The 15,166-nt window shown below is 35.5% G+C and overlaps 1 protein-coding gene across 1 annotated transcript; it reads left to right on the forward strand.

Moving 5' to 3' along the window:
* The first annotated feature begins 720 nt into the window (after positions 1-720).
* pcid2 (PCI domain containing 2) lies at positions 721-15,135 on the forward strand. Its single transcript, XM_066660149.1, has 15 exons — positions 721-797; positions 1,125-1,179; positions 2,233-2,322; positions 3,971-4,044; positions 4,155-4,220; positions 5,263-5,304; positions 5,443-5,497; positions 6,866-6,969; positions 7,966-8,041; positions 9,159-9,300; positions 9,419-9,519; positions 10,400-10,473; positions 10,617-10,742; positions 11,714-11,837; positions 14,512-15,135. The coding sequence occupies exons 2-15, from the start codon at positions 1,144-1,146 to the stop codon at positions 14,599-14,601; spliced, it is 1,200 nt and encodes a 399-aa protein (XP_066516246.1). The 5' UTR covers positions 721-797; positions 1,125-1,143; the 3' UTR covers positions 14,602-15,135.
* The last annotated feature ends 31 nt before the right edge of the window (positions 15,136-15,166 follow it).

The following is a 15,166-nucleotide window of genomic DNA, read 5'->3' on the forward strand; positions in this document are numbered from 1 at the left end:
TTTGTATTCTCTGATCAAATAAAATGTTTAGTAAATTACCAGATAATACAACTGTACATAAAATGATAACATATATGATTTCTTATATTGTTGTTCTCTGGACCAAATATGTAGCTTTTTATTATGATAATCATATATTAATAGAAATTCAAGCTATGTATTAATATGAATTATTATTGCATTATTTTAAAGAATGATACATTTTCTCTCTACACCATATAAAACAAGTACCTATATGTTTGCTTTGACAGTTTCTTTAAATTCAGGATTTTTAATCAAAGCCAAAGCTTTTTCACTCTAAGAGATGGCCAATGAATGCACAAAATTACTCTAATTCATGGAAAATTAACATTGAAAATAATTAAACACACTCGATATCTGGAAATGAAGAAAGAAAGGCACAAAAATTTCTCGACCTCGACTGAGCTCATCATAACCACACATTATCACCCAAAATAAGGAGCCCACGGAGCATACCTTTTATTTACCTGTTTAATATTTGTTTATTTTTTACAGGTTTAATATTTATTAGACGTTTAAAAATTATGACAGTGTTCTGTAATTTCAGTGTTATATTATTAATATTAAAATTGTTGTTATACTTTTATTTATTATTTCAGTTTCACTATTTTTATTTATTTATCTATCTATTTATTTATTTTTAAGTGAAAAGTTTCTATTCTGAATGTAATTTTGGACTATTTTGAAAAGTAGCGAATCTGCGTTTGTGAACTCTCTCCTGAAGAGTAAGTAAATGGTCGGCAGAGCTGAAACATTGATGTGAACTTCTCTTAAAGGTGATTCGGATCATTAAAATATTAAACTTTTGAGTTTATCCTTCAGTTACAGACCTACAGGCACTATTATTCAGGGACTCAAGTCAAATATTGAAAGGCGCATTGAGATAAAGTCTTCAGAGTTGTCCGCTTCCCGTTCCACCTTAAATAGTGCCATAGTTATTGCAACATTTAAGGTGGAACGGAAAATTCGAATAAGAAACTGGCGGTCAACTTCCAAGCGTTCCGTTAATAGCGCCGTGTATTAGTAAATACTATAATAGGAAAGCTTTCTGACACATGATAAATATAGCTATTTTGTGTTTATTTGACTGTAATTTGTTGCAGGGCGGCTCTCAGGATCAAAATGGCTCACATCACTATTAATCAGTATCTCCAGCAGGTAGGATCCGTCTGTGCACACAATCATCTCACGAAGACCACAAATGATGTCCAAAGCTTTGTAGATATTTGCCCAGCGTTCCTTCTAAACTGATTTGTATAAAATTATACTCATAAGGAGTTTGACAAATCTTGCATTCTTACAGTATCAGCTTCTACACTTTTTTGAAACATTTATATTCCGTTTTGCAATATGTCTGTGAGGATTAATCAAAAGGAATATAAGGTAAGATTGGGTTCTTCTGTTGTATGATATAGAAAAATAGGTTTAAATACGAAATTGAATATAAGGAGGATACACTATAAACACAGAATATATAGTAGTCTGAATGTGCTAGACCACACTTGGCATTGGGCATGGTGAGTGTAGTTCACAAAACAATCTTTTATCTAACAGGGTTTTTAGTCTTTCATCTAATAAGAAAATGTGAAGGTGTTCAACACTTTAGACATTTGGTTACTATCATTACCACTCTGAAGGGTTCTAACTCAGAGAGCTCCTCTACAAAGAAGCATTTTACATAAAACACTCTGAAGGGTTTAATTATGCACAGCCTTGGAATAAGCTGCTTCTTTTCTTTCGGCTGCTCCCTTTCACCAGGGGTCACAACAGTGGATCACCCACAATCCGCACCATCAATCTGGCACTGTTTTTACACTGGAGGCCCTTCCTGAAGCAACCCTCCCTAGCTTTTGAATAAGCAGTGCTATTGCCAAATGTTTATTTAATGAATTTGAGGAGGTATCTGTATATTTTTGGGTATACAGTATATATTAATGCACAGTGGACCTGCACAATAAGTACAATATATGTTGACAGTGGTTCCATTTATTGATACTGGCTTGACTTTCCAACATGTCCAACTTGGCTTTCTGAGATATTGATCACAGTAAGCCACACATTTATGTAGTTCCAGTAAAGTTAAATATACTAAAGTGTACTCAAGTGTCTCAGTAGCTTTTAATTGGTAGTGTATAGTATAATAATTAATTTGAAAGATGTCTGTGCCATAGATGCTGTATTTTGGGCTTAGTAGCAGCTCTGTTTCCATAGGTGCTGGAGGCCATTGACACTAGAGATGGTGTTTTCTGTGCAGAGCTGCTCTCGTTCAAGCATCCACATGTAGCTAATCCTCGTTTGCAGGTAAAATGCTTTCTTCCCTCTTTTATTCTGTCTTGATACAGAAATCATACTGAGTATGTTTACAGTCACACCAAATATGGCCATTATTTCATTGGCGATGTTATGTTTTTTACAAGTGGTCATATATACAACATCCTCTCATTACTTTGTTAAGATCAAAGCTGTTTGTGAATTTCGGGAAACATGGTTTTTAATGCAGTAATTGAGTTTTTAAAGCCTGTGTACACGTCCTCTAATTTATTTTACTTTTCTACATCTGTCAATGTGTGCAAATAGAGCCAGATAGAGTAGAAGTCAATGGAAAAAGATAGGCAGTAAACATTTATTTTAATGGATTGACCAGAAAATCCCAAGTGAACATTTGCTAAAAACACTACAGTAAGTCGTTTGCAGTTGTCTCAAGTGATGTGTGTATTTGGGGAAAAGATTTGCTAAGCAAAAGTGGTTCACGCTATGTATTTTGACAGAAATACGGTTGTTTCTAATGATTTGAGCTGTTATCAGTTTATTTGGTATCTGTAAGCCTACTCACTACCTACTCTTAATCTCTTACTGCTCACTAATTCTGTACATCTGAGTGCTTGGTGATACTAGGAATTTTTTTTTCTGGTCATGGAGTGAGTATGTTATAGTTTATAATAAACTTTCAGAATGTTCAATATCATTTAACTTAGTTTACCTTTTACATTTCAAAGTTTGATTAAAAAAAAATCAGTAGCTTCACTCGACTGAAATCTTTGCATAAACAATTAGTCAAGGCCTAAAGCAGTAGTTTGGCCAAAAAATAGTTTTATTTTTTATAGTTGTTGGTCATTGATGATATCTTTTGTGTCTGAAGTAGGGGTGGGTTATATGGCCCTAAAATAATATCATGATATTTCAGGGTATTTTGGCAATAACGATATTCTTAGTGATATAACAAAACAATGAAAAATACTTTTATAAATGTCAAGAAGACTATTGCAACAAAAGAACAGTTATATTAATTTATTATATATTAATAATATTAAATTCTTCTTTTTTTTAACATATTAATGTGGTTTATTGCACATCTGATATTTTATAACCAAACCACCTCCACAATTCTCTCCCCCTTTTTTGGAGCAAATTCCCGTCTGAGTCACTTTCCACCATACGTCACTGTGGCTAAAGGACTAATCTATAGAACGTATGCTGTATTATGGGTCACTGAATGATGTTGTTACATAAAGGAGGATTATTCACACTGCCTATCAATAATCACAAAAATCTGCATAAGTTGTTAATTCATTGTTATGCAGTGTTAAATAAAGTCAAATACAGAATTATTTGTTGGAGTTTCCTGAAAATTGTGTAACAGATAAAACACAGTGATAAGGTCAGATTTTCTTTCTCAGTTAATTGAGAATTAAATGCAGTTAGAACAAATTTCGTATTATTTGTTAGCCCTGTAGCTCCAGTGCAAAACTATAGTAACAAATGTGCAGCCCCTAAAAGTGCTGTGCCCGACTGACTGTTTTATAGTACTTTGTTTACATAAATTTTTCACTGAATTAAAAAAAAAGGACTTGTTTGATTTTAAATGTGTGAAGCCTTTTCAAATAGTGGATTTTATGAAAAATGTGATATTTGCCCTACACACAAACATTCCACACTTTAATGTCTGCAGCTTTCCAGTCCAGAGGACAAGTGTCAGCAGGTGCTTGAACCGCCTTATGATGAAATGGTTGCTGCACATCTGAGGTAATTGGTTCATATGATATTTTTTGCCAAAAAATAGCTTGTTTGCTTGTAACTTATTTTCTGTGCATGCTTCAATCTCCATTATATATTGTGCTCATTTCTCTTTGCAGATGCACATATGCTGTGTCCAATCATGACTTTGTGGAAGCATACAAATATCAGACAGTGGTGGTCCAATATCCTTTTTAGATCATTTTGCTTTATCATGTACAGAAAGAATTAACAAGAGCTGGTACTGAGAATACATCCTTTATATATTTTTTAATATACCAGCCAGGAGATGTAGTTTCAAGATGCTTTAGATCTATGGAGCTATGTTAGTGTCAAAGGTTTTGTTCATTTGAAAAAAGAAAACATGAACCTGAAAGTTCAAATCTTAAAATTGAACAACAGAAAGAGTTTAATTTAAAGCACAATTTAATGTGGAGCGGAAAATCACCATTAGTGATGTCTAAGTGCTGGGAAACTGAAGTGTCGTTGTGGAACTAGGCACTCTGACAGAGTTTATAGCTCTTTTACTGCGATTGGTGTCGCATGTTGTCTAAAAGAGGTCGCTATAAAAGACTTTGTCACTAAAGTCAATGTTTTACACTGAATATTGTGTATAACGTGAGTGTTCAGTGATATTTCTCATAGTCAACACTGAGGATGGTCCTCCGCATTCATTGCTATGCTGTCAGTCATTAGACTACGCCTCTCTCTGCTGATGTCCCGCCTCCCACGCTAGATCAGGTCCAAAACTCTGAAACTGAAAAACAAAGATCCGAAAGTGAAAACAAAATCTGTGACCGAAAAAAAGATATGAAAAATAATATATGAATATGAAAACATATATTGGAAAAAATATATAGGACTTCAAATATCAAAATATGAAAAATGAAAATAAATTATTTAATCAAAAAATTCAATAATTGAATCAAAATTCTATTTAAATGGAAAAAATCGTCCCACTTTGAGTTCAATGTTGTATTTTTCAAAGTTCAATTTCAAGATTTGAACTTTCAGTTTCAGATTTTATTCATATAGTTCAGATATAATAAAAGTATTATGTTATAAAAATATCTTAATAATAGGGAATATTAATGAAATTAAGCACATTTATTTATTTGAAACTGGAAATTGGTGGTATGTCAGCATTCAAAGTTTTGTTGTAATCAGACTAACATTTATCTAATACAAAAAACAAGATAAATAACATGTTTAAACTTAACATTTTACATCATTTTTGAAAGCTTTTCAAGCTCACAAAGAAGAGAACTGGTAAGATTCTACATTGTTGACTCTTGATCCAAAAATACATAGATACTCAGCAATGTTGAAAAACTGTATTCCGATATTCAGCATCGTGAAACTGTTTTTAAGTTCCATTTATTTATTACCTCTCATTCTGTTGCTTAGGGCTTTGCCAGTGATGTTTGCGGTAACTCTTGACCTGAGAATATTTGCCAACAATGTAAGTTATGTGGAGACTAATGCTATGTTTAGCTTCAGGACCTGTTCAATTTCTGATCAAGTTACATCAGTACAGTGCTCAATTTGCAGACCACAGTAGCACTGAAACATTCACCTCATCCCCATGATAATAGCATGCAGACTGTGGCCTCCTAATGAGGGCACAGCTAGGTGATATGTACAAGATGAGTCAAAAGACGCAGGACACTTTTATTTCAGAAAGGAAAGGGAAAATAACGTGTCTGAACACCCCAGCAAGAAATGGATGAAGGGCCTATCATTTAGGCTACTTCCAGAACATGGCCATCATCTATAAAGCCGCCATATTGGATCAAGGGCAAGTTTTTCCAGTGGGAAGGTGGAATTTTCCAGAAATCGATTGACATAATCAGATTTGTAATATCTCTTGTGGTTCAAACGTTATCTAGCCGGAAAGTTCAAAGCATTTGTTGTTTGTTACAGGCTCTTTACAGGATTGACACAGGCTCAACCAGACCTTAAGAATGGATGGGAATACTGTTTCCTGTAGCATTGTCAAGTAGCGCTGAGCATTTAGGGAATTGTTGAGCCAGTAACAAGCCTGTAATGAGCCTGTAACAAACAACAAACATATTGAACTTTCTGGGTTGATGACTTCAGATATTGCAAATCTGATTGCAGTCCATTTCCCAGAAGATTCTGGTCTCCTTAGATATGCTACATGACCAACTTACGTGTGCCCTTGATCCAATAGGGCCCCCTCACCCCTTACTTGCTGGGGTATTCAGATATGTAATTTTGCATTTGTTTGTGAAATAAAAGGGTGTCCTGCACCTTTTGACTCACTCTGGATAAACATCAACCTCCAATGTCTTCACACGGCAGTGGTATGTAAAAATGAACATTCACATGAACATTCTTCATGAAGAATTGTATGTAAAAATGGTCAGAGTGGTGTTCTCAATTTTAAACCATGATCTTTATGGTTGTCATTTAATCAAGAATTGCGGCAGCCCTGAGTTCCACTATAGAAACATGTATAAAAGGGTAGATTAACTTGGCATGAATTTGGTGGGATCGCACCACCAAATTTCCCAGCCTGAGCCATAGTGCAACAAATCTTAGGTTATATCACTTTAGCAATTTTTAGCTCATTTTCAATGGAGAAAATTGATAAAACTTTCTCTTTCACATTCAAAGCTTTATGAAAGTTGTCCATCTTGTTAAATCAGCTGCTTCCTGAAGTCGAGGCTCTGGTCAGTTTATTTAGACCATCACTGCTGTCAGTGATAAGACGTTGTCTCTGTTGTTATGATCTGCTTCTCGTGGGCGTTCACCTGCTGTGGTTTTGTTGCTGTGGCTTAGGTGTTCTTGTTGTTTACGTGGGCAGGCAGAGCAGCAGCTGCAGAAGAAGGGCAAAGGGAAGGTGGGAGACATGCTGGAGAAGGCTGCCGAGCAGCTGATGAGCTGCTTCCGAGTGTGTGCCAGCGATAAGTGAGTACACACACTCACTCACACACACACACACACACAGACACTGTTAACAAAGTAATGATGAAACATGACTGGTTTGTGACTTACAGACTTGTTCATGTGTTTCCTGGATCAAAGAGAGGGTTTGTCACACTTGTGAAACCGAAGAAACATCTAAGTATTGCCAATTTGTGTATTATAAGTTATTTACATTTCAAAATAAATGCAGCGCTAAGCTGATAAATCACCTGATTAATAATGTAGAAGAGGTGATTACCTTAAGAGTCCTCCTGTAAACACATACTGATCCAGAATGTGGCCTGTATGAGCTCAAAATATTGCTTTAAAAAAACAACAACTCCAATACGTTCAATAGGGAATCTTAAAAATTAAAATGCAGTAGCACATACATCTGTGTTCTACGCACTATAATATCTTAAAAGGAATTTACTATGACAAATCCACCCAGCCATCTGAGGTCTGGGAGTTCTCTCTTATTGGGTGGCTAGGATGGCACCTTCTCTTCCCCACCACACAAGCAGAATCTGGGAACTCAGCATTCCTCCATCGTTTGGAGCTGTGCAGTGGTGTCGTGTTAGCAGCAAACTGAAGAGAATAGGTGACAGGCTTTACATGTTTCAGAGGAAATATGCACTTGCATTCACCATCCTAGTCTGGTGGCAGTGTGTGATTGAGGGAGTACTTGTTATCAGGGTGGAACTAGCAATGACTGATTAAAAACAGCTGTTCAGTTCATTACAACTACCACTGTATCAGAGAAGAGTCTCCTCTACATATCTTTACTACAGCACAGTAGCCATACTAGAACTACCACAGTTTTTAAACAGGCTTGGAGTTCATGATTTGACTGTATCCCTATGGAGTTTACAATGAGCTTGTGCCACGCAATTTCTTTTGTCAACATATAGTATATGGTGGGATATTTTTTGCTTCTGTATCAGCCATGTCCGATAATATTGTACAATTATAACATCACATGATTTCTGTCATTCACAGTCGTGCTGGTATTGATGATTCCAAGAAGTGGGGAATGTTGTTCCTCATCAACCAGCTTTTCAAGATCTATTTCAAGGTAACTGCCAATGTACAGATTTCTTTATGGGTTTCCGTCCAAAACTTTTGCAAATATTATGCGCAATACATTAGTATCGGCAGAGAAATGTAAAGTGAGTCAGGCTTCCAACTACACTTTTGCAAATGAATAAGATTTCAGATGATGTAGTCTCCTATGATTAGGGGTGGCATCGAAATGAGGGAGGTTGAAAAATCTGGGTTTTTACTTTGATCAAAATATGTTTTATGGTAATTTATGGCATTGGCACATTAGCGTTTGTCTTTTGCACTTCATCTTTTTGCCATGTTTGATGTTTTTGCAGATTTGGGCCTTTTCCATTCAGGTTTTTTTAAGCGCATTTTCATAATTCATGAAAACTCTGTGGCTGGAAAACCCGCTACAATTTTTCTGTAGTTCAAAAACATTCAGCCAAGATTCAACATTTGTTGTTTTTGTAACAGAGAAAAAAATGTATTAATTTAGCTAACAACTCATGAAATATAGCCACCAATGTGAATAATGCAAAAATATGCCTTAAAGGCTGGTTGTACGCCTTTGTATGCTTCCTTCAAATCACGCAGTCTCCAAGTTTCAGGCTTAGATTTGAAAGTCGATTGGAGAGCTTTGTCGGTACCTTTCAGTCATGCAACTTATTTTCGTCACAAACAGTCACTTTATTCTTGGAGCACCATCATTGATTTGGTTTTGAAATATCACATTGAGTTCTTTCCCACCCACATGTTCTGCTATGAAAATTACAGCTCACCCTGTAAGATTAAAATGAGCAGTTGTTATCGATAAGCATTTTCCTATGATGCTGTGTGAGCAACAATTTTGCCGACAGTGTCACACAAGGTATTGGGATAAAATCTGTGATGTACAGTGATTTGATATGATTTAGGAAATAATTCGGAACATGATATCTAAAATTCACACATGTATTTTCAGAAACACAAATGTGATATCAGTAACAAATTACACAGAAGTGGAATTCAGCATATTAAAAAGAAAACTTGTGTTTTTATGAGCACATATTTCTATTACTTATTACTGCCATGTTGAGATGAGTCATCGTGCACTAACAGAAAATTTCTGGTATGCTTGTTTGTTTGCTTGTTTCCCCTCTACCCTACAGATCAATAAGCTACACCTCTGTAAGCCTCTAATTCGGGCCATAGACAGCTCCAACCTGAAGGATGATTACAGCATGGCTCAGAGAGTCACTTATAAATACTATGTAGGCCGCAAGGCCATGTTCGACAGCAACTTCAAACTAGGTTAGAATTATACATCTTAGTTCTTTCTGTGAAGATTACGGTTTCAATATTGTATATTGTATCATGATTTCTGTCCTGTGTGATTATATATATCTGCATTGTTTCAATATGTTCTCAGCGGAGGAGTACCTGTCCTTCTCCTTCCAGCACAGCCATCGCTCCTGCCAGAGGAACAAGCGACTTATCCTCATCTACCTACTGCCTGTCAAAATGCTGCTAGTAAGCCAGGCATACACTTAGGGCTGGAAGATATGGTCAAAATATTTATTGCGATATTTTTCAAAATTTCAGTCGACATATTTCCAATATTGATATAAACAACATAAATGCCACAGAAAAACTGCCCAGAACAAATAAGAAACATGAGATCAGCGTCACACATAAAGCTCTGGGCTTTGTCAATAGTAATATTTTTTAATCTAACTAAATTGGGGGCAGTGACCTCAGCAGTGCCCTGTAATGACCGTCAGTCAGTGACAGATGCTGTAAATAATATATATTGAAATATTAAAAAAAAAAGTTTTTAAAAATCATATCAGTTATTGAAACCTTTGATATTGTGATATATATATTGATATTGAATCATTGCCCAGCCCTACAGGCAACACTTATAAATTCAGCACTATGAAAGAACAGCAAGTACAGAAAGTCCAGTACATTGCAGTGTTTTTAAAAGTTTGCATATTTACGTATTTAATTGGTATGGTATAACTATGATAGGTGCAACCAGTCATTGCAACCTGGTCATTGTCAGGCTTTGTCAGGCCTGGTCATTGTCACTTATGTGGATTCTATATGTAAACTAACCCACTCCAGCACTGTTAAAGATCCACCACCCAAATCATACCTGCTGTTTTCTGGTCCTGACCACTGAAGAGTAGATTGAAAGGGACCAAACAAGTATGCAGAGCAACAGATGGATTACTGTCTATAACTTTATATCTACAAAGTGCTCCTGTACACAGTGGAGCTGAGAGAATGACAGTGAGTGTAGAAGCAAGGAGATGGTCATAATGTGATTGTTAATATTATTTACCTATTAGTTTTCACTGTCATGTTGCTGTAACGATGGCTGATGTAGGTCTGACTATTTTCACAGGGCCACATGCCAACAAACCAGCTGCTCAGAAAGTACGACCTAATGCAGTTTGCAGATGTTACCAAAGCAGTGAGGTCTGTTCTTTCTCTCTCTCTCTCTCTCTCTCTCTCTCTTTGTTGCTAACTTTTTCTTAGGAGTTAATATATAAGCTAATAGTAAAAAAATCACTGTATCATTGGAGGATATAATTTGTTCTGTACTTTGTAACCTCTGGTAGTGAGGGCAACCTGCTGTTGTTGAACGAGGCTCTTGGCAAACACGAGACGTTCTTCATCCGCTGTGGGATCTTCCTCATCCTAGAGAAGCTGAAGATTATCACCTACAGGAATCTTTTCAAAAAAGTGTGAGTAGGGTTGACTGGCTTACCATATGTAAAAACATTGTTGTATTAGGTATACATATAAAAAATTTTTATCCTGCTACGTTTTTTAGAATAAGAGAGGAAGAAATGTTTTAACGAACAGAATAGTTATAGTCAAAGCACAAAGCACACAGAAGCAGTAGGTGTGGGTCATATTATCTTAAAACAATAGCATGATATTCGATATTTCAGGATATTCTGGTGATAACAATATACTTGGCGATATGACAAAACACTGAAAAAAAAACTTTAATTTCAAGAACACACTATTGCAACAAAATGAATGGTATATTAAATATATATATATATATATATATATATATATATATATATATATATATATATATATATATATATATATATATATATATATGTATGTATGTATGTTTATTTTGTTTTATTTTACTACAAATGTTAAAGCTTGACAGTAAATAACAAAATAAATACAGAATTGTTGCTGTGCTGAGTCAGTGTAGTTTATCGTTTGGGGTTAGAGCTCATTGGCAGTTGAACACTTCTAACGACATTTTTGGTTTTTTTCATCCTCAACTGGGTGCTTCTGCTCAAAGTGGGGAAACAGATTAGTTGTGTTTCCCCCTTCTGTTAGACGTTTCTTTAATTTCTCAAATAATACCGTGGTTTATTGTATATCTGATATCTTGTAACCTAATCATTGTAACCTGATCGCTTTAAACATTGACGACAGTGTCAATATGTGTAATAGTAAATTGTAGGTGTGATTTTTATGGAGCAAATAGTTTTTATTTACAAATGTATTTAGTTTGTGTGAGGTTGGTGGACTCTGTTTTTCTGTCTTTGGAAAATGGCTCCATAAAAACATCTTGAGTCAGAAACTATAAGAAGGCTATAAAATTGATGTGTGAAGTCTGATTACTTACTGTCTATGACAAACATCTTCATATAAATTACCAATTAATCTTGTTTCTTTCTAGGTATCTTCTGCTAAAAACACACCAGCTCCCTCTAGATGCGTTCTTGGTGGCAATGAAGATGATGCAGGTGGAGGAGGTCGACATTGATGAAGTTCAGTGCATCCTGGCCAATCTCATATACATGGTGAGATATAAATTCTAGATACATTTCAAATATTCTCACCCACAAAATCACAGCTTGTTCCTTTCATTTTGTTGCTTTGTGATTTGCTTGTGCACTTGTTTGGCTCTATTTAGACCTTTTTTTTAACATTTGGAATGCATACAGTATGCACCTGAAGGCCAGCAGTGTTACAGAAAATACCTACATGAAATCAAAATATCTCAAAATGGATTTTGAGATTGTCAGGTCAAAAAGACTTTCTCCCTTTGAAGCCTGACTTAGCTTTGTCTATGTCTCATTAAAAAAAATCACAGACATAGGTTTCAGGTATAGGCATATTAACCCGTAAATCTAAGAAGAGAGAAAAAAGCATTTATGAAGCTCTTATTTTTATTCAGTATTCAGGGGTGAATAGAAAACAACACGCCACCTTTTTCACACACTCCATAGGAGTTGGATCCCATTAGAAAGTAGCTTATTCCTTTTGTACAAATAAGGGCTTCAGCTTTCGGTTAGGTCTTTAGATATTGTTTACTGAACACTATTAGGTTCAAAAGGAAGTTTGTGTGCTTTTTAGAAATGTTTCTTACCTATACTCAAGGCCATTATATTCTTTCCCATACTACTTTTTCTTCCCATTAATTATGTTTCTGTTTTTCACATCCTCACAACATTTGACTAACTTGACTAACACCTGGCTTCTCCCTGTCCTCCCAAATACACCACACCCCCTAATTATTATTATTTATCATTTTTTTAGGTTGTCATTATTTGCTATATTATTAACAATGCTTTCATTATTTTCCAGCCAAGTTTTACAAAATAACATTCTCAGGCTTCAGGTCTCAGGCCTTGAGCTGGTCCTTTCTCACAGTTGCCCCCGTGTGCTATCAAGGCAAACTATGACTGTCTCAGACCCCTGCCTTTGGAGCCGGCAGGTCCTTTAATAATAAGGGTTTTGTAAGAGCATTTGTTTGCATAAAAAGTGTGTGTGTAATGTTTACCAGAATTCTGCTGAACTACAGTGGGCTTCTTCAGTGTCACTGATAAGCTTTCTCAGGCCTCACAGAGCACACAGGCCAGCTTAGTCATTTAGCTCCGTCAAGGTATTTTAAGTTTAAACACAGTTTGCCATTTCAGATTTGTTAGCAGAATGTAGAGGTCAGAAAGCAGAGAGTGCTGATATATTTTTTGGGGCTGGCCCCGAATATTCAGCTGTTCATATATTTGTTAATTGGGTAGGTATTTGGTTAATTTTGTGATTCGGGTATTCGTATTTTTGGATAAAAATATGAATACCAATAAAGGCAACGCTCCATTCCACCTGTATTCAGGCTCTACACCATAATAGTCCAGAATGAAACCTAAAAGAGCCTAAAACCTCTACAACAATCTACTTACAACAAAGCGTGGTGAAGTTACAGTTAATGTTGTCAACTTTATACCTCGAATTAGATCAGACCACCTCCACAAAGCTCCGGTAAACTCATGTACTCTGTGCCCTTAGCCACACCCTGTATGTGCGAGTTAGAGTGAGCTGCAGCAGACTTTTCAATATTTTAATATTTGCCGAATTATGTGACCAAAGTCCCAAAGCCCTAAAAATGGTATTCAGGACAGCCCTAGTATTTTTTTAGAAATGTTCCAGGTCCGCACATGCACTGAGTGTTCTTATCTAACTTTGAATTGAATAAACAGCAATTTGCTTATCACATTAAAACGAGTGGTCAGAACTCTTTGTGGATCATTTGTCCAAATGCTCCTCATATTGTGACTACCCCAACAAATGAAGTGAATCATGCAAGTTAGCCTCTGATGTCTGTGTTTAATCTAGAATTGAGGAAATCCTTAGGGGTGCTCGTAAAATAAGCATTACTGCAAAGATCTTTTTTTTTTTTTTTCAACTTGAATAGTCAGAGTTCGTCACTTGTAATTATTGATGACAAATAAATTTGTACCTGCATTCAGGCCATTTAGGTTGGGCTGTGCACTTGTTCACAAACATTTAGCAGGGAATGCTTTAAAACCCATCCACGTGTATCCAGATATTTTTAAAAACAGATGTTTTTGTCAGCATTTTCCCCAACATATTTTGTCCAGACCATCCCCGTTATAGAAAATATATATATATAGATATATAGAATATATATAATATATATATATATATATATATATATATATATATATATATATATATATATATATAGAATATATATCCATGTCCACACAAGAAAGCACAATGACTGATAATGAAATAGATAAAAATTGTTTTTACTCTCTCTCTTGCTTTCTGTCAAACACACAGTCATACACACACACACACACACACTTTCACACAAATATTCATAGTCCTGAGATAGAATAGCATGAGTTTCTGGACAAGCTCTGCTACTGTAAACATGTAATTGTTAAACACTGACATCAGAGATTTCAAAAATCACCACACTGAAAATCTCAGTTTTCAGTGAGCTAAACTGCCATTTTTGTGTGGACATAAGGCCAAAAAGTATCCTGGTGCATGTGGACAGGGTCTTAGTGGGAAGGCTATATTGGTTTGGCTGTTATTAAAAAAAAATCCAGCTAGCTTCTGCTAACATCTGGCACAATCAATGACCCCTTCTTAAATGCAACTGTAAAGACACACTGACCATGCCGTTATGTATTATTGCATGTTTGTTGTTTTTCTCTCTCTCAGGGTCACATCAAGGGCTACATCTCACACCAACATCAGAAATTGGTCGTCAGTAAGCAGAACCCATTCCCTCCGCTGTCCTCTTTGTCTTAAAACTGATCTGGAAGGACTGAACCTGGAACAACAATCCTCTACTAAAACATCAAATATGTCATTATTTTCCAGTAAAGTGGGCAATTGATGTTACTTGCATGTTCTTTCTAAAAGGTTTATGGCACAGTAGTTGTACAGTGTAAGAGAAAATGGCCCAAAAAAGGGTTAATTTATGAAAACACTGAAGAAAGAGAACATCAACAATTTGCCATTTTGGATGCAAATGAAAACTACATTCCTTGCCGGTTTGCCAAGTTGATGAAAGCTACATAGCTAATGTTAAATGATACAATAACTTTCTGACCTCTTCTTTCTTGACAAATGTTAAAAGTATGAATATTTATCAAAATGGACTTTTCATGGTTTAAAAAAAAAAAATAAAAAAATAACTGGTTTGGAATGATGTACTTGAATGCCACAGTTAGACTCTGCAATCTTGTTCTACAGAAATGCTTTTTCTGATTTTATATTTCACTCAGTTGTGTTTTTTTTTATTATTGGTTCTGTAAAATAAATTCTTGTGCTTTTGTATAATTTGTCAAAATGTGTTGATATCTTTAGGCCG

This window comes from Hoplias malabaricus, chromosome 2 (genome assembly GCF_029633855.1).
Source record: "Hoplias malabaricus isolate fHopMal1 chromosome 2, fHopMal1.hap1, whole genome shotgun sequence".
NCBI lineage: Eukaryota > Metazoa > Chordata > Actinopteri > Characiformes > Erythrinidae > Hoplias > Hoplias malabaricus.

Excerpts from the sequence above, each read along its gene's own strand:
- pcid2 (XM_066660149.1), top strand. The coding sequence starts at position 1,144 with ATGGCTCACATCACTATTAATCAGTATCTCCAGCAG. Across the intron at positions 2,323-3,970 it reads TAGCTAATCCTCGTTTGCAG|CTTTCCAGTCCAGAGGACAA; the intron begins GTAAAATGCTTT and ends TAATGTCTGCAG. Across the intron at positions 10,474-10,616 it reads GATGTTACCAAAGCAGTGAG|TGAGGGCAACCTGCTGTTGT; the intron begins GTCTGTTCTTTC and ends AACCTCTGGTAG.